The sequence below is a fragment of the Leopardus geoffroyi genome, chromosome D3, assembly GCF_018350155.1.
Source record: "Leopardus geoffroyi isolate Oge1 chromosome D3, O.geoffroyi_Oge1_pat1.0, whole genome shotgun sequence".
Taxonomy (NCBI): Eukaryota; Metazoa; Chordata; class Mammalia; order Carnivora; family Felidae; genus Leopardus; species Leopardus geoffroyi.
The window spans coordinates 7,800,163-7,820,139 of record NC_059339.1 but is presented as its reverse complement, the minus strand read 5'-3'; the positions used below and the strand labels follow the sequence as shown (position 1 = coordinate 7,820,139).

The 19,977-nt window shown below is 44.7% G+C and overlaps 1 protein-coding gene across 4 annotated transcripts in view; it reads left to right on the top strand.

Annotated features, from left to right (window-relative positions):
- The first annotated feature begins 2,644 nt into the window (after positions 1-2,644).
- The window catches only part of TMEM120B (transmembrane protein 120B), a 44,920-nt gene continuing 27,587 nt past the window's right edge, over positions 2,645-19,977 (top strand). For 3 of the 4 annotated variants that reach the window (XM_045459705.1, XM_045459704.1, XM_045459706.1), the window contains exon 1: positions 2,659-2,879. In XM_045459705.1, coding sequence (XP_045315661.1) covers positions 2,811-2,879 — 69 coding nt within the window. In that variant the 5' untranslated portion in view covers positions 2,659-2,810. Of the gene's footprint in view, positions 2,880-19,977 lie in introns of all 4 variants that reach the window. The other variant, XM_045459707.1, reaches the window with a different exon arrangement.

Here is a 19,977-nt window from a genome sequence, read left to right as displayed (position 1 = left end):
TAAAAGTTAGGATTTTAGGGGTGCTTGACTTGTTCAGTCAGTAGAGTCTGCGACTCTCGATCTTGGGGTTGTAAATTTGAGCCCCATGTTGGGCGTAGAGATTACTCTAAAAGATTAAATTAAATTTAAAAGTTTTGATTTTAATGTAAAAGCATCTTTTTCTTAATTAAAAAAATTACATAAATGTTTATAGTGGTTTTATTCATAATCAGCCCAATCAATAATAACCAGGCACACGAACAAGACTTGTTTCACCTTTATTGAGAGGCGTTGTTATGAATTGAATTGTGGCTCCCAAAGATATATTGAAGTTCCAACCCTCAAGGATGAGAATATAATTCAAAGTCCATCACTAATTATCTGGGAATCTTAAGTCACACTCTTCTTCAGGCCTTAGTTAAGAATTCCAAACATTTGGAGGCAGCTGGGTAGCTCAGTGGGTTAAGCGTCTGACTTTGGCTCAGGTCATGATTTCCTGGTTCGTAAGTTTGAGCCCTGTGTGGCGCTCTGTGCTAACAGCTCAGAGCCTGGAGCCTGTTTTGCATTATGTGTCTCCTCTCTCTGCTCCTCTTCTGCTTGCATTCTGTCTCTCTAAAAAATAAATACACATTAAAAAAAAGAATTCCAAATATTTCTCTATGTGTTTATGTGTATATTTCCCATTCGGAGTTCTTAGAGTGGTCTCTGAACCCCAAAAGTTGAGAGGCTTTGCATCTTTCATGTTTATTCCTTCATAGGATATTTATTAAGGGCCTACTATGTGCCAAGCTCTGGGAATACGATGATGACCAAGACAAAGACACGATCCCTGAGATCTCGTGCACTTTATATACCCACAGAGGGATACATACAACCAACATGGAGACAAACACTTTTATGAAGGAAATAAGACAGGTGACATATGAATCACTGGGAGGAGGCATGAAGCTCTGGATATTCAGGAAAGGTCTTTTTTTCAGAGGTGGTGTTACAGTTTAAATTGTATCCTCCAGAAAGATATGCTGAAGTTCTAATACCCACTACCTCAGAATGTGATCTTATTTGGAAATGGTCTTTGCAGATGTAATTAGTTAAGCTTAGATGAAGTCATTCTGGAGTGGGATGGACCCTTGAACCTAATAAGATTGGTGTCCTTTAGAGGGGCACCTGGGTGGCTCAGTTCATTGAGCATCTGACTCGTGATTTGGGTTCAGGTCATGATCTCACGATTTGTGAGGTTGAGCCCCGTGTCCAGCTCTGAGCTATCAGCAGAGTTTGGGATTCTCCCTCTCCCTCTCTCTCTGTCCCTCCCCCACTGGCACACTGTCTCTCAAAAATACGTATTTTTAAAAAATGGTGTCCTTAGGAGAGGACACGCAGGGAAGGTCACGTAACGACAGAGGCAGAGAATGGAGGGATGAACTACAAGGCAAGGAATGCTAAGGACTGAGTGCCACCACAAGCCAGAAAGAAGTAAGGAAAGATTTTACACAGGGTTGGAGCATGTCTTTGCTGACACCTTGACTTCATACTTCTAGCCTCCAGAACTGTGAGAGAATAGATTTCTATTGTTTAAGCCACTCAGTTTGTGGTATCTAAACAGTGCAATTTGTGGTAAAAGGCAGCCCTAGGAATTTTTTAAAAATGTTTATTTATTTTGAGAGCGAGGGCGAGTGGGGAGGGGCAGAAAGAGAGGGAGAGAGAATCCCAAGCAGGCTCTGCACTGACAGCAGGGAGCCTGTCTATTGGCTAGATACCATGAATCATATGATCATGACCCGAGCTGAAATTAAGTGTCCAACGCTTAACAGGCTAAGCTACCCAGGTGCCCTGAATTTTTTTTTCTTTTTTCTTTTGTAATTTAAGTAAGCTGGGTGATCAATGTAGGGCTTGAACTCATAACCCTGAGATCAAGAGCTGCATGCTGTATGGATTGAGTCAGCCATGTGCTGCCGCAGCCCTAGGAAATTAATACAGGTGTCATTGAATTAAAGCTTGAATGATGAGAAAAAGGCAACCATGTGAAGATTTAGAGGGAATGTTCCATGCAAGGTCAGGAAGAGAAAAAATTGGCTGGGAAGTACTGATCCAGGGAGGTGAGATAGGAGATGTGACTGGGAAGTTAGGCAGGGATAGATCTTGTAGGACCATGAAGGGGAGGGGATGCAATTGTGTCATTTGAGCGACAGAAACAGCTGTCAAAAGAGTCACCTAGAGTCTTAGAGGGCAGGAATCTAGGATGAATTAGTTGCAGTAAATAACGACACCGTGAGACGACGGGGCCCTCCTCGGCCTTGCCTGGCGACCTTGCTGGATGGTCAATGTCAGTTCTAGCATTCTGGGCCGTTGGCTTTGGCTCCGGTCAGGCAATGCCAAGAGGTGGCGAGCTTTCACCTCCCAAAAATCTTCCTCCCTCCCGACTCAGACACCCCAAATAAACACAATCTAAGTAAAATAAGTTCAGCAAATGCAGTTTGAGGACAAGTTCCCTAGCCCCTAGTCCAACTAGGAGAGATTCTGGAAAAGCATAAGCACTCTCAAGGGGGAAGCAACAGACCCGCCAAGACCTGCAGAACTACAACGGTCCCCCAGCCGGCGCGCGGGGGCGGAGCCGGGGGGAAGTGCGTGCGCATGCGCGGGGCCTGCCTCCCCGGCGAGGGGGTGGGGCGGCCGCCGGGGCGGGGGCTGTGACGTCAGGTGCGCGCGTGGCTCCGGCTGCGCAGGAACAGCTGGTGTCTCCGAAGGCGGCCGGCGAGCGGACGGGCTGTGGTGCTGGCGGCCAGTCGCGCCACGCTGCGGGAGCCGCCGCCGCCGCCTCGCACCGCCGCACCATGTCCGGCCAGCTGGAGCGTTGCGAGCGCGAGTGGCATGAGCTGGAGGGAGAATTTCAGGAACTGCAGGTAGGGCCGGGCCACCTGGTTGGGCAGCTCTGCTACCTGCGGTGCAGTGCCTTTCCCTTCCTGCTTCCCCAGCCGGGGCGGTGGGGCCCGTCAGGGTCGGGGGGTGGGGGTGCCCCTGGCTAGGCCCTGGGAGTTGGTCGTCCGCGTGGGCCAGCATCCTCCTATCTTCCAGCACTTCAATTCTTCACCCACTTGGGGCGCCCTGTCGTAGCCCCCCATTATCCCGCCTTCGCACCGGCTCTTTGCTCCCGCGCACCTCCTCCTCTGCAGAAAGTTGGTCTGTGGTCTCTGAGGGGAAGTTCCAGGTGTGTCATGTAAGGGAAGCCTGTGGGCACAGATATGTGCTGGGATTCAGAGAACAACCCAGCCCCCACCTCCGCAGGGGTCTCTCCTAACCCCACTCTCGGCAGCTCAACTCCTATTCTGGTGGGGCAGCTCTCTCTTCTGCAACTACATTTTAAGAGATGTGCTTGGGAGCCGTTCACCTTGAACCCCTAGGCTTTGCTCAGGGATTGGGGACCCTTGTTCTGCGTCTTTGGGGCTCTGGTGTCTGTGCCCTCCTCTCTGCTGCTGCTGCAGGCTGAGTTTGGCTTCTGGATGACATCTGTCAGTTCTGACAGCTGGGTTGCCTCCCTCGGTGATAGAGGCTGCTCCCCGCCCTCCCCCATCTGGCCCAGAACCTTACCCAGGGTGGGGTGAGGGCAGATGTAAGCAGGGCCTCTTGAGAGAATGGTGTTGCCCCTGTGGGAGCCTGGCCGGAGGAGTTAATCCAAAGGAGGTTCAGAGAGGTCTCAGCTACCTACTGAGGTGACTAGAGACACCTCCTTTGAAACCTTGGGGTTGGCCAAGAGGGACTCCTGGATCATTTTTGGAGATGGGGCTTTTTCCTCTCCAGGTACTTCTCTGGAGTTGGGCTCTGTTTGCCTGAAATCATTGCACAGCCCCACCCCACTTCTTCCTATTCTGGAGCAATGACATTTTCCCTGTCCATGTAGCTCTTGTCTGCAGTTGGTTGGCCTCTTATAGTGTCTAGAGGAGGGAAGAGGAGATTGTCTGTGATGGGTCTTCTAGACATGTGGCAGTAGGCCCCAATGTTTAAAGAGGAGGGTCCTGAAGAGACTGAGCAGGAAGGTGAGGGGTGGGGGTGGGGGGGCTCCGTTTCAGGCATGAGCAGAGGATAGGGTATCCAGAACCAGTATGCTGTTCTTGGCCTGTGCATCATGTGTGGGGTGGTGCCCTCCCCTTAAGTCCAGGGCTTGGGGCCCACCCAGTTCCCAGTGGATCCTTCTAGCTCCTGTCCCATCGAGAAGATTCAGCTGCTTCTTAATACTTTGTCCTACTGGGCTCTCAAGTCACATTCAGCCTTGGAGCCATGGAAGGGGCATTAGGGTCTGGAGTAGGAGAAGAGTTTTACTGTACTGTTTTGTTCATGAATTCCTTTCCCTTGCCCTGCCTTACACTACACGGAGTTGTCTCAACACTTCAGAGCCATGCAATTAATGCAATCAACAGCAATTAGATAACTAGTCTTGGCAGGCAGAGCTTGCAAAGGAGACGTTTGATTTGTTGTTGTGTTCTTACTTGGTATCGTTGGGGTTCAGTTGTGTGAGAGACAGAGAGAAGTTGGGGATTCTGGATTTTGTCCTGTGGTGCACAGCAAGGGTTGTATAAGGGGAAACTGTGATGTCACCTACTCAGTTCTTCAGCAGTGGAGGAATTGGAATCGACGGAGCCTTTGGGGAAGAGGGACCTTGCTGGCTTCAGACTTTGGTGGACCACTGCTGGGTCAGAGGTCAGTGATGGATGGAAAGCCACCGAGTCCCCAGCAGCATGGGTCAAGGTCATAGAGCAAAAGCATTGTCTATAACTTCAGTTCATAGATGAGGAAGCTGAAGCTTGGGAATGCTAATGGACTCAACTGGGGTCACACAGCTCTTTTAGTGGTAAAGCTGACACTAGAACTTAGTGCTTTAAATGCTTAGTTCCGATGTCTATCAGTGTGCTGGGAGTCCCTCTCTCTCGCCTCACCTCCACATCCCCCATAATGAATGCGAGAGTTTTGAACTCCAGAGCTGGAAGTCAATGGGATTTGAGGATAGTAAGTAGGGTATAGGGGCGCCTGGGTGACTCGGTCGGTTGGGCATCCAGCTTCGGTTCAGGTCACTTTATCGCAGTTCGTGGTTTCGAGCCCTGCGTTGGGCTCTGTGCTGACAGCTTGGAACCTGAAGCCTGCTTCGGATTCAGTGTCTCCCTCTCTCTCTGCCCCTGCTTGCGCTCTGTCTCTCTCTCTCTCTCTCTCAAAAATAAATAAACATTAAAAAAAAAATAATAAAGGAGAACGCATTTTTAAAAAAGTAAGTAGGGTGTATATTGTCATTGTGTATATGCTGGACAGACCCTCAGATATGAGACATTTATTGGGGAAAAAGGAGGTCACAACAGGTAGTCAGGTGGACAGATTGGAACTAGAAAGGAAGGAGATATATGGATATATAGATTTTTTTTTACTAGAAAATTCCTTTCTATCTTAATTTTCCTATATTTGCCTTAGAATCTGGGATTTTGGGGTTTCATGTTTGTGTCTCTTTGATTCTGTCTTTCTTGGGGTCATAGCTAAAGTTTCTGTGTTTCACCTCTCCTTACCTTTTTCAAATGAAGGCAGGAAAGAGGAAACCTAATTGTCAGACCCCAGAGGATTTGAAAGGTCTTTGGAATTCCCCCTCCCCCACTAAAAAAAAAAGTTATCATCTCTGGGACTTTCTAGAGGAAAGGATCTGTTTTCTTATGACTGTGATTTGCCTCTGCCAGGGCCTCACTAGACTCAGGGGCAAGGTCAAGTGGTTATGGGGACTTTGTTTTTGGTTTGGCTCGTTAGGGTTTCAGCTATGCTGGTGAATTGAGCATTGGTCTGAGACCAACTCGTTTGGCCCTGTGGCCTGTGGTGTGACCACAGAAGGTCACTTACAGACACCATGGCAGGTGATTTAATAAGCATTTCCTGCCTTGCATCACTGGAAACCTGACCCCATCCTTCCCCGTCCAGGAAGGAGGTAGCCTGAAGAGGCCTCTCCCTAAACCTGACCTCACAGAAATACAGGGGCCTGGTAGGCCACTGTAAAGATTTTTGTTTTTTTTTCTACCAATGAAATGGGCATCCCTCTGGCTGCTGTGTATAGAATAGACATGAGAGAGACGGGATAGATGCAAAAAGGCCAGTATTATTTTATCAAAGCCCTATGAAGTAGATCCTTTTATCCCATTTTACAGAGGGAAAATCATATACCCAAAGTCACATGTCTTATAAGTACTAGAGTCAGGATTCAAACCCAGGCTGCTGAATATCAGAGTCTATACTCTTTTTTTTTTTTTTTAACTGTTGTTGTTGTTGTTGTTGTTGTTGTTGTTGTTGTTGTTGTTTTTGAGAGAGAGAGCATGAGCAGGGAAGGGGCAGAGAAAGAGGGAGACAGAGAATCCAAAGTAGGCTCCAGGCTCTGAACTGTCAGCATAGAGCCCAATGCGGGGCTTGAACTCACAAACTGTGCGATCATGCCCTGAGCCGAAGTCAGAGGTTTAATCGACTGAGCCACCCAGTCCCCCCAAGATAATTTAAATCTTTAAGGGAAACACAGTGACATCTGTCATAATACCGCTTAAACTAACTTGGGATAGTTCACACCTGCACGTTAAATCACACTGCATTCTTATTTATTTTTTAATTTTTTTTAATGTTTATTTATTTTTGAGAGAGAGAGACAGAGTGCAAGCTGGGGAGGGGCAGAGAGAGAGGGAGACACAGAATCTGAAGCAGGCTCTAGGCTCCGAATTGTCAGCCCAGAGCCCGACATGGGGCTTGAACTCACAAACTGTGAGATCATGAAGTCATGAGCCGAAGTCAGATGCTCAACCGACTGAGCCACCCAGGTGCCCCGTGCTACATTCTTATTAATGATGTCATATCTTTGTGTAGTTAGGTTTTTAGCGGTCTGTGATTAAAATCAAGTATTATGTGAAAATCAATGTGGAACACGAAATGAGGGTGAGAGTGTCCAATCCAATTCCAAAGGTTGAGAATTTGTGCAGAGCCCAATAGGCACACACATTCCATTAGTAAATAATTTTGGTTATTTCAGAATGAAATAAAAAAGATTTGTCAGTTTCTGAGTATTCTTTTTTTTTCCCCAAAAGGCTACTAAGTTGTTAGGGCATAAATACTTTTCAATTATTTGGCCTGAGGACTGTGACAAGTTTACTGAGACATCAAGAGCGTGGTAAACCAGCAAAGTTTGTGAACCTTTGATTTATGTCCGGATTGTGGTGGTGTTTACACAATTGTATATATTTGCCAGAATTCATTGAGTTGTATAACTGAAAATTGATGAATTGATATGTAAATTATACCTCAATAAAACTGATTTTAAAAAAACAGTACATGGCCTGTTACATATACCTGCTTTTTTTTTTTTAAAGTTTATTTGTTTAGAGAGCACAAATGGGGGAGGGGCAAAGAGAGAGGGAGAGAGTGAGAATCCCAAGTAGGCTCCGCACTGTTATTGTAGAGCCCAATGTGGGGCTCAAATTCACAAACCATGAGATCATGACCTGAGCCAAAGTTGGACACTTAACTGACCGAGCCACCTGGGCACCCCACATATATCTCATCTCGTAACCCTTTCACAGCTGAGGAAACTGAGGTACAAAGAGATTACATAACTTAGCTAAGAAGTGGCAGACTCTGGATATGAAGAGTTAGGCTCTCTGGACTCCCAAACGTCTGACACACATGTCTAGTACCCTCACTTACTGCTCCTATATCAGACATCACTAATAAATCCTGGCATGTGACATCCTGGCATGTGACTTGGAATATTTTCCAGTATAGAATTGACACAGTGTAGGTGAAGTCATCTTGCCATCCTTAGTGTTTTCATGGTGATGAGTCTTAGGTAGGTATACTCAGCATCCAGAAATCTTTATTTGAACTGGATTCCTTGGAAAGAAAACCATATGAAAGTAATCTCTCAAAAGCTTACCACTAGAGAGAAGCACAACTATCAGGCACCACATTTTGGTGGTGGCCGTGGCTCTGTTGCAATGTACTGGGTTGCCCACCAACTTGCAATGCTCCTGGGCCGGAGCTCTATCTGAAAATGCCATGAGGTTACATTGCTGGCAATTCTTGCAATAAATGCTGGCTTGGGCTGTGACTTCCCAGTTCTGGATCTTACGATTCAGCCACGCTGTGTTAATCAGGCATTTCCAGATGTTTCACAACCATGCTGGGACTTGGAGTCATTAACCTCATCTTCCCACTGGGGCAGAGCTTGGGGCCTCAGAGAACAGGAAAGGCAGCAGATTGCCTACGCCTCCAATGGAAACTCGCTTGTTTGTCTCCTATACGTGGTATAAAAGGATGGTAATTACTGTGTAGGAAAGAAGGTATAGGCATTCCAGCTCATAGAGCCAATGTTAGTGCTTCTCTCTCTCTCTTTTAATCCATTCTACATGTTTAGAAGCAATACATATCCACCAAGTTAAAAATTCAAATAGAGATGTACAAGAATTCTCAGAAAACTTGTTTATAACAGCTAAACGCTGGAAACCTAAATGTTCTTCAGAATGGATTATTCCAGTGAACATCCATAGAGTAAGGTGCAATGAGCAGAATGAATAAAATGGAACTACATGTGTCAACAGGGATAAATGTTTTTAAAAGAAGAGCAACACTGAATGGAAAGTTGCAGAGACGTCATATAGTATGACGTGTATGATAAAGTTAAAAAGCATTCAGAACAATACCATGTATTGCTTGCTGATACATATATATAGTACAAGGGAGTGATATGGGCCAGATTCAGTAGGGTGGAGATTGGGGGAGGGGGGGCTGGTGAGAAGCAAATGACTCTCCCTGAAGGGTGTCACTGAAAGAAGTTTAAGGAAGGGGCTGTTTACAGAGGTGTGGTGGTTTAAGAGTGAGGCCCCTAGAGCTGGGGCCAGTCCTGTTCCTAAAGGGGCAGAGGGAAGGGGGGACCATCACCAGAGCTTGGCCAAAGTCTGTTGCTGGGGAAGAGATGCTGCAGGACAGGAGCTGTGATGGTTGAAGGCTGCAGTAAAGCAGAAAGGAGGCAGAAGGAATAAATACCCTAGTTTCTCTCTCCTCCCACTGTGCATCCATTGGCTAAACCCAAGTAGGAGGCAGGGCAAGGGAGTCTGGGAGATGCAGTCCACAGGGGTCAGCCTCGTATGGCACAGAGAAAGACAGGATTGATCTGGGGTGGGCATGGGGGCAGAAATAACCAGCAGAGGGGTCCCCCTCTTTGGGGGCAGAGTATAGGGATACCATATAGAAAGTATACATAGGTGCTTTTAACTCTCTTGCACTATTATTTCCTTTTGCTACTGTTTATTTTTGAGGGAGGGAGGGGCAGAGAGAGGGGGACAGGGGATCTGACAGCAGAGAGCCTGACAAGGCAATCAAACTCACAAGCCATGGTGAGATCATGATCTGAGCCAAAATCAGATGCTTAACCAACTGAGTCACCCGGGTGCCCCAACTATTATTTCTGTCTTTTTTTTTTCTTTTTAATGTTTATTCATTTATTTAAAAAATTTTTTGGGGGCGCCTGGGTGGCGCAGTCGGTTAAGCGTCCGACTTCAGCCAGGTCACGATCTCGCGGTCCGTGAGTTCGAGCCCCGCGTCGGGCTCTGGGCTGATGGCTCAGAGCCTGGAGCCTGTTTCCGATTCTGTGTCTCCCTCTCTCTCTGCCCCTCCCCCGTTCATGCTCTGTCTCTCTCTGTCCCAAAAATAAATAAAAAAAACGTTGAAAAAAAAAAATTAAAAAAAAAAAATTTTTTTAATGTTTATTTATTTTTGAGAGAGAGAGAGAGAGAGAGAGAGAGCATGAGCAGGGGAGGGGCAGATTAAGAGGGAGACAGAATCTGAAGCAGGTTCCAGGCTCCGAGCTGTCAGCACAGAACCCGATGGGGGGCTTGGACTCACACACAGGCTGTGAGATCGTGACCTGAGCTGAAGTCGGATGCTTAACTATGCCACCCAGGCACCCCTATTCATTTATTTTTGACAGAAAGAGTGTGTGAGTGGGGGGAGGGAAGAGAGAGAGTGAGAGACATGGGATCTGAAGCAGGCTTAGAGCTGTCAGCACAGAGCCCAATGTGGGGCTTGAACCCAAAAACCATGAAATCATGACCTGAGGTGAAGTCGGCTGCTTAACCAACTGAGCCACCCAGGTGCCCCTCCCCCAACTATTATTTCTTAAACTGAGGGTGAGAATATGGGTGTTCATGTTTATTTTCTACTAATTATATGATTTTCTTTCTTTTTTTGTATGCCTGAAATATTTCATAGTAAATAAGCAGGAGACCAAAAAGTAACCCAACAGTACCAAAAGGCTTATAAAGAAAAGCAGCTCTGGGGTGCCTGACTGACTCATTCAGAAGAGCATACAATTTTTGATATCAGGGCTGTGAGTTCAAGCCCCACGTTGGGTGTAGAGATTAAATAAATAAAACTTAAAAAAAAAAAAAAGGGAAAAACAGCTCTATAGGTTCACTGTCAGTCACTTACATGATCATGACCATGCAAATATTATTTCCTGCTGAATCGATTATTGTACTATGCTTGTATTTTCTCTTTTAGATATTTTGATTAAATTTATGTAGTTAGCATTTGATTCTTTACTGGCAATGTTTGCTTATAATTATTCTCTTTTTTCTCCTTTAAAGTTCCATCCTTAGATAGTCTGTCAAATGTGTTTCTTTTCTTTGGCCTTGAACTAGACAGTTAGGGGGTGGGGGTTTGCTTTGTACTCCCAAATGGAGTACTTTCTTCTGCAGCTGCTTGTCTGCTTTGGTGCCCCCAGCATTCTGGGTTATTTTTAGAGGTTGCAACTTGATGTGGGAGTCAATCACATTTAATAAGCTGGTACTCCCTGCACCCTGTGCTGAGAGCGGACTCACAGTGTTTGGTGTTTCCCATGTTCCAATCCACTGCAGCCAAGTTTAGAAACAAAAGTAGTGATTTGGCAGTTTGTCATTTTCTTTAGAAGTTAAACATACATTTACCATATGACCAGCAATTCCATTCCTGGGTATCTACCCAAGAGAAATGAAAATCTATCTTTGCAGAACGATTTGTACATATTCATGGAAGTATTATTTATAATGGCAAAAGAGTGGAAATAACCGAAATGTCCAATGACAGGTGAATGGATAAACAAAATGTGGTGCATCTGTACCAAATTTTTATTGTTAAGTAGCAATAGAAACAAAGTAATACGTGCTTCTGCCTACTGTCCATAAGTACAACCATCCTGTGAAACCTTTCATAAGCCAAACTGGCATAAGTCAGAGAGTATCCCTTGTTTTCTGAAAGTTTGAGTTACACCACTTTGCTTTTACGACAGACCTCCATTAGTACCTGTTTTCGCTAACCAAAAGAAATCCGAGGAGGAATTTCACTTTTATGGAAAAAAAAAAAAAAGCCATTACTTTACTAACAGAGGTCTTTCATAAAAGCAGTAACGAAATGAGACAGAGATACTTGTGTGTGCTACAATGTAAATAAACCTCAAAAAACGTGATGCTGAGTAAAAGAAGCCAGACACAAGACCACATATTGTATGATTCCATTTATATGAAATATCCAGAAAAGACAAATCTGTAGGGACAGAAGGTGGGTTAGTGGTTGCCAGTGGGGAGTGACTGCTGTCATAGACATGAGGGATCTTACTGGGTGGTGGAAATGTCCTTAAGCTGGATGTGATGATAGTTGCATAACTTGGTAAATGTATAAAAATCACTGAATTGTACATGTAAAATGAGTGAGTTTTATGATATGTGAATCATACTTCAGTAAAGTTGTTAAAAAAGGATGGTTTATCTATTTCTACCAAATTCTTGGTTTGGTAGAAAAACACGCAATTTGACTGTTCAGAGATCTGCATTTTTAGGTGCCCATTTAGTTACTGGCTTGATGAAGGATTCATTCAATGAGGCTCCAGGTCTTGTTTTTAGCATCTTTAGGATGATGATAGTGCCCAGGGCAAGAGGCTGGTAATCATGAGTCCAGAGATTTGTGGCTTCTCTTCTTACCTTGTATGGTTAACTTTGCCCAGAAGGAAAACTCTGTTCTTATGCATTTTTGTTTGTTTATTTATTTTGTGTGTGTGTGTGCGTGAGAGAGTGTTTGTTTAGTGTGTGTGTGTGTGTGTGTATGAGAGAGAGAGAGGGAGAGAGAGAGAGAGAGAGAGAGAACGAGAACATGAGCAGACGAGCAGGGGAGGGGCAGAGAGAGAGGGAAAAGGAGAGAATCCCAAGCAGGCTCTGTGCCATCAGCACAGAGCCCAGTGCACGGCTCGAACTCCCAAACCTTGTGAGATCACAACCTGAGCTGAAATCAAGAGTCTAACGGACTGAACCACCCACATGCCCCTGTTCTTAGGCATTTTAATCTAGATTCTGACATTTGCTTCTGAAATGAAGACATTCAATTCAAACTGGCAAAGCTAAACAGACTAAAACACCATTTGTTTGCATATGTAATTGGGAGGTCAAAGGTAAACTGACCATCTAGGGGCTCAAATAAATGAACCCTTGGGGCTCAGCCTTCTTCTACCTCTCTGCCCTGTTTTCCCATCAGTTGGATCCGTGCTGAAGCAAGACGGTCCCATTCGCTCTGGGCTCAAATTAGCTCTTCTTCCTTCAAACTAGTGGAGGAAGAACTCTTGTTCAGCAGTTCTGATGAAATACCCCCCCCACCCCCCCAACTGAGTTTTGCTGGTTTTGAATGCCTGTCTCTGAATCAGCCTGCTTGGGTCAGGAGGCTAATGTTCTGATTGGCCAGCCTGGGTCATATGCCCTGAAACCTGGGACAGGTTCAACCTCATTCCTAGTCACATTTCAATAACTGAGTGTGGGGGAGGGATAGATCTCCAAAGAAACTGGAGACATTAACCAGAAGGGGAATAGCTGCGTAGTTGGCAAAAACAACAGAACGCTTCCATATGGTGACCAGTTCTATTTGAGGCCACAGGTTCAGGGTTGACTGGATGAAAGGCAGGTTTGGAGATTGGATTGCTGCATTGTGGTTCATCTTGCTCCTGGAAAAAGCATCTGAAAGCACAGGTTTAATTGAGGGTCTTCTGGAGACAGGTACAGAGGACAGCCAGGGATTCCAAGGGAGGACAAGAGTTACATCCCACCATCTGACCTCCCAGAACCACTCTGTGGACAATGCATCAAGAGACAGCTGTTAGGAAATGGTGTAGCTGCTGTGGAAAATGGTATGGTAGTTCCTAAAAAATATGTTAAATGAATTACTGTTTGGTCTAGCAAACCCACTTCTGGGTATATACCCAAAAGAATTGAAAACAGGGACTCAAAACAGATGCTTATATACCCATGTTCATAGTAACATAAATATATATATATATATATATATATATATATATATATATATATGTGTGTGTGTGTGTGTGTGTATGTGTGTGTATATATCTTCTCCCTCTCTCACGTGTGCACACACACACACACAATGGAATATCACTCAGCCATAAAAGAATGAAATGTTGCCATTTGCACCAATGTGGATGGAGCTAGAGAGTATAATGCTAAGTGAAATAGGTCTGTCAAAGAAATATACCATATGCTTTCACTCATGTAGAATTTAAGAAACAAAACAAATGAGCAAAGGGAAAAAAAGAGAAATCAAGAAACAAACTCTTAATTATTAGAGAACAAACTGATGGTTGCCAGAGGGGAAGGGAGTGGGGGGATTAAGTAGTGTGCTTGTGATGGCACTGGGTGATGTATGGAATTGTTGGATCACTATATTGTATACCTGAAACTAATAGAATACTGTATATTAAGGAACTGGAATTTTTAAAAATGTAATCATGTATTCCCCCCATCCCCCAAAAAACTCTGCATTTTTTCCCCCAAAGTGTTTCTGAGACGTCAGACCTAAATTATGAAGAACTAGAAGGGTCCACATGTATGATTCAGTTAAACTTATCCGGTTCTTTTTTTTTTTTTTTTTAATGTTTATTTTTGAGAGAGACAGAGACAAAATGCGAGTGGGTTAGGGGCAGAGAGAGAGATAGACACAGAATCCAAAGCAGGCTCCAGGCTCTGAGCCGTCAGCACAGAGCCTGACGCGGGGCTTGAACCCACGAACTGCGAGATCATGACCTGAGCTGAAGTCAGCCGCTCAACTGACTGAACCACCCAGGCGCCTGTTTGTTTGTTTGTTTTTTAAGGACAGTATATGGTTCTACTTATCTAAGGTATCTGGGAGAGTAAAATTTATTATTTTTTTTAATTAAAAAAAATTTTTTTAACGTTTAGTTATTTTTGAGACAAAGACAGAGCATGAACAGAGGAGGGGCAGAGAGAGAGGGAGACACAGAATCTGAAACGGGCTCCAGGCTCTGAGCTGTCAGCACAGAGCCCGACGCGGGGCTTGGACTCACGGACCGTGAGATCATGACCTGAGCCGAAGTCGGACGCCCAACCGACTGAGCCACCCAGGCGCCCCTGGGAGAGTCAAATTTATAGAGAAAGTAGGATGGTGGTTGCCAGGGTCTGGGGAAATAGAATATGGAGTTATTGTTTGATGGGTTTGGAGTTTCAGTGGGGATGATGAAAAAGTTCTGGAGATGGATGGTGGGGATGGCTGCCCAATGATGTGAACATATCTAACGCCACCAAATTGTACACTTAAAATGATTAATAGTTCTTTTTTAATTAAAAAAATTTTTAAATATTTTTATTTATTTTTGGGAGAGAGCATGAGTGGGGAAAGGGGAGAGAGAGGGAGACACAGAATCCAAAGCAGGCTCCAGGCTCTGACCTGTCAGCACAAAACCTGACATGGGGCTTAAACCCACAAACTGTGAGATGTGAGCCCGACTTCGGACCTGAGCTGAAGTCCAAAGCTTAACCGACTGAACCACCCAGGCGCCCCTACACTTAAAATAATTAAGAGGGTAATTTTTAAGATGTGTCTTATATAAATCAGAAAAGTTTTAAAAAATTTTAATGGTTAAAGTGGTAAATTTTATGTTATATATATTCTACCGCAGTTAAAGAGAGAAAGAGGCAGGTTTCTGGAGGAAGATTAGGATCCAAGAGATGAATTGATAAATGTTCCTACTGCTTGTGGGACTGGCATGAGGGTAGAATCAGCAGAGTCTGAGCATGGGCGAGGAATGCCCTGGGAGTGGAGCATATGTCACACTAAGGGCCTTGTTTCTGACTCCCTCCTCCCCTTCCCCCCACCCCATGTTGTCCTCCTCGTAGCTGGCAAATCCTGAGCCTGGAGCTGGAGACAAGAGTAGACCAGATGTATGGTCTCCAATATAGGATCTCCCCTGGGAAGTGGTTCTAGCTGATGGCAGAGAGAAGAGAGAGAGAGAGAGAGAGAGAACCAGAGGGGAGCAGGAGTGACTCCATATGCCTGGGGACAAAATTGTGGGAAGGCTCGCAGACTTCCTATCCCTACCCAGTCTGATGCCATAGCATTGAGCAGAAAATATCACCAGCAGAGCTTTAGACAAGTGCCTGTAGAAAAGTAGATGTCATTGAGTGTTGTTGAGGTGTGGACAACTATCATACACTGTGGATGGGAGTGTAAATTGGTAGAGCCACTCTGTGGGCAGTTTGCCAAGATCTATTAAAACTAAAACCAAGGTAGGGGCGCCTGGGTGGCGCAGTCGGTTAAGCATCCGACTTCAGCCAGGTCACGATCTCGCGGTCCGTGAGTTCGAGCCCCGCGTCAGGCTCTGGGCTGATGGCTCGGAGCCTGGAGCCTGTTTCCGATTCTGTGTCTCCCTCTCTCTCTGCCCCTCCCCCGTTCATGCTCTGTCTCTCTCTGTCCCAAAAATAAATAAACGTTGAAAAAAAAAATTAAAAAAAAAAAAAAAACTAAAACCAAGGCTGTACACTCTGACCCAGCAATCCTTCTTCTCTGCCCTAGAGAGATGCTTGTGTGTATGCCCAGGGAGGCAGCGCAAAGATGTTATTCAGTGTTGCATTGTTGGTTATAGGCAGAGACTAGAAATGACCTACATATCCAGCGATAGGAGAGTGGCTCAATAAACTGTAGCATGTCCATAGCATAGCACTAAAAAGAATGAAGTATGTGTATCCATATATTCTTATGTTGGTAGAGCTTCGAGACATATTGTGGAGTGAGAAAAGAAAGTTGTGGAATTGTATCTATATTCTGATACTTTTATTATATTTTTAAAAATCAAAAGTATGTGTGTTAGGGTCTAAGCTATGCTGCTGTAACAAAGAGATCCCCAAATTTAGAAGAAGAAAAAAAAAAAGGCTTAAATGAGGTAGCTTCTTTCTCACCTAACAGTCCAAAGGGAGTGTGGTCCAGGGTAAGTGGTGTTCAGTTTTGTGTTGCTATATGAAACAGCAGTGATTACATTTTGCTTATGGAGTCTGTGGCTCAGGAGTTTAGACAGGGCCATGGAGTGGCTTGACTGTTCTCTATGATGTCAGAGGCTTTAGCTGGGAAGACTTGAATGGCTGGGAGTAACTTACATGGCTGTGGCTAGAATCATCTGGAGGTTTCTTTACCCATGCATCTAAATGCCTGAGCTGGAATGACAAGAACCTTTGTCTTAGTTGGGACTATTGCTCAGAGTGCCTACATGTGACTTCTCTATGTGGTTAGGATTTCCATACAACATGGTGGCCTCAGAGTAGTTGAACTGTTTGCTCTAAAAGCAGATGTTCCAGCAAAAAAGGCAGAAGCCACATGGCCTTCCATACGTATTCTCAGAAACTGTCATGTTGCCCCTGCCATATTTTATCGGTCAAACCAGCCACAAGCCTGTTTGTATTTAAGAGGAGGGAACAGAGATCCCACCTCTTTATGTGAGGAGTGCCAAGGGGTGGGCATTCTGTTTTAAAACCATCACAGGTCAGAAGCTCTGTCACATGAGGTCACCCAAGGTTGGTTTGGCTGGGGAAGGGACATTGGGCTTTGCCATTGACATGTGGCTTCCATTTCTGGTTTCAAGGTAACTGCACCTGTTGTCATCATATCCCAGCCAGGGAAAGGGACAGTGGAGGGCAAGCATCTCCTTATAAAAAGGTGGTTCAGAACTTGTATATGTCACTTCTACCTGCATCCCTTTGGCTCTTAGTCCTGCTGCTACACACACAGCCACAAGGGAGGCTGGGAAATGTCTGTTACTGAGCAGCTACGTGCCCAGCTACAACTCAGTGTGGTCCTGTTACTAAAGGAAGTAAAGGAGAATGAGTATTAGGAACAATTAATTTTTGCAACAGCATGTATTTTTCATAAATATGTATATATATTTGTGTGCATATGTATAGAAATAGGCCTATGTAGAATACAGAAATACATAGATAAATAGACTGCAGTCTGAAAGAATACATAGAAAAAGGTCTAGAAGAAACTAGTAACAGTAGTTACCTCTGGAGAAGGGGGAGAAGACAGGATGGGGGATATTCACAGCTGACTGTAGCTGTAGCTGTAGTGTTTTAATTTTTAACGAGGATAATGTCTTCATGTTTTACTTTGAAATTAAATATTAATTTAAGCCCAGGAGGGCCTGGTGAGCATCTGGCTGCTGATGTTGCAGTCTTGGTCTTATCTTTCCGTAGTGGGACCCAGCACCAAAGAGAGCCAGGAGGTAGCATGGCCCTAAATCTCCCAGGAGACTCAGCTGGTGTTTCAGAGGACTTTTGGTCCAGAGGCCCCACATTCTCAAAGTCTGTGTACTCTATTTGGGGTATTTCTGCCCCCATCCTTCCTATCCAGTTCTAGAGGGTTTCCTTTATTACTAGCAGATTAGTTGAACATAGAGGGCTGTTTGGGCACTGAGGAATTCAAAAGTGAATAAATTACAGCCTCCTTCTGTACAGATTACTTGTTCATTACAGATAGGAAGCTGGTCACTGTAAGTGGAGAAAGCAGTGGACAGAGACTTTCCCAGGCAATCAAAGTTAACATCACAGACACTGTGTCCCTCCTGATAGGAGACACTGAGGACACAGAGTCACTCTAATGGCATTTCTGTCCCAAAGGCATGACCACAATCCATTCATGAGGAAATACCTGACAAACTCAGATGGGGGGACATTCTTCAAAACAACTGGACTGAACCCTTTTAAAATGTCCACGTCATGAAAGACAAAGGAAAGTTGAGGAGCTGTTGTAGACTGAAGGAGTCTAACGAGATACAATGATTTGATCATTGTACTGTGAATGTGTAAGAGAATGTCGTGTTCTTAGGAAATATGCACTGAAGTATTTAAGAGTAAAGAAGCATGTTGTCTACAGTCAACTCCCAAACGGTTTAGAAAGGAGTAGGCAAACTTTTTTGGCAGAAAGGCTAGGTAATGAGGATTCTAGGCTGTGGCGGGCCATATGGTCTGTGTCACAACAACTCGCTCTGCTGATGTAGCGCCAGAGTAGCCACGACAATATGTAAATGAACGGGTGTGGCTGTGCTCCAATAAAGTTTATTTATGGATAGTGAAATTTCAATTTCATATACTTTTCACGTGTCATGAAGCATTCTTCTTTTGAGTTTTTTCAATCAGGCAAAAATCATTCTAGCTTACTGCCCATACAAAATCTGGTGGCTGGATTCGGCCTGTGGGTTGTAGTTCACTGATGCCTGAAATAGAAGAAGAATGCACACACACATGATAAAGCAAATACGTATGGCATAATGCTAACCGTAAATCTGGGTGAAGGGTACAGGGGAGTTCTTTTTATTCTTTTTACAGTTCTTTAGCAAGTTTGGAATTATTTTAAAGTAAAAAGTTAGGGGCACCTGGGTGACTCAGTCGTTGAGTGCCCGACTCTTGGTTTCAGCTCAGGTCATGATCTCATAGTTTGTGGATTCGGGCCCCATGTCAGGTTCTGTACTGTCAGTGTGGAGCCTGCTTGGAATCCTCTCTCTTCCTCTTTCTTTGCCCTTCTCCTGCTCGAGTGCTCTCTCTCTCTCAAAAAAATAAATTAAAAACAAGAAAATGTTTAAAATAAAATAAAAAGTTAAATAAACAGCATGATTTTCCTCCCTGGGGGGCCCAGGAAGGAGAGGTTGAGGATACTGTGTAAATTTGGGGGAACAAACCCTCTCATCTCAGGGCCAAGGGAGACTTGCTCATAGTGTTCTTTGATAATGTTCCTCACTGTTATTTGTTCACTTCACTGCCTTCACTTCTTCCTTATTTTCTGGCTTAACTGTCATGTCTAGAGACCCCACTTGGCAGATGTGAGAGTTTGGGCTCTGGCCTCATCCTTTAACTGTCCCCTTTTTCTCTCCCTCTGCTAAATACATTTCACCACCACCCAAGAAAACAGATGCTTTAAATATGTTCATTGGGTTATTGTTTTTTTAGTGTCATGGTCCCTGTCCCTATAGTTTCCTCCAAATTGTTGGTGTTTGTCTTAGATTATCAGAACTCTAGAGGGAAAGGGTTGTTTCTCTGCATATGTTGGGGTGTAATGTTGGGGGAGGTGCCCTGTGGCAGTGTGATGGAGAAGTTACTGTGTTCATTCTCCCTGCACTGGGAAGTCTCTTGTATTTCCCCTGGCCTTATGGCCCTGAATGTTTATTTCCAGATACTGGCTTTATTGGAGTGACTGTGCCTGGGGTAGGGAGGGCTAGCTTTACGGGAAGAGGTATGTCCTTTTAGTTGACTTAGCAAGAACTCTCTTCATTGCTAGGATCAGAAACCCAACTCGGATTGGCCTAAGTGAAAAGGAATTTATTAATTCATATAATGAAGAGCATTACATTCAGACCTGGTTAAATCTAAGGGCTGAAATGATGCTGTGAGAATGCTGTCTTGTACCCTGTTGCAATTATATTTGTGTTTGGCTTCATTTGCTCTGCAGCCCCAGGTGTACTTTCTACCAGATTAGCAAACCCAGAAGGAGGGCATTTCTAAACCAATACTTCAGCCAAAGTCCCCAGACTGACCTCATTGGCCCAAATAAGCCACGTGTCTGCCTCTGAGCCAGTCAGTGGCCAGGGGATTGGAGGATACTGATTGGCCAGACCTAGGTCACATCACTGCTCCTGGC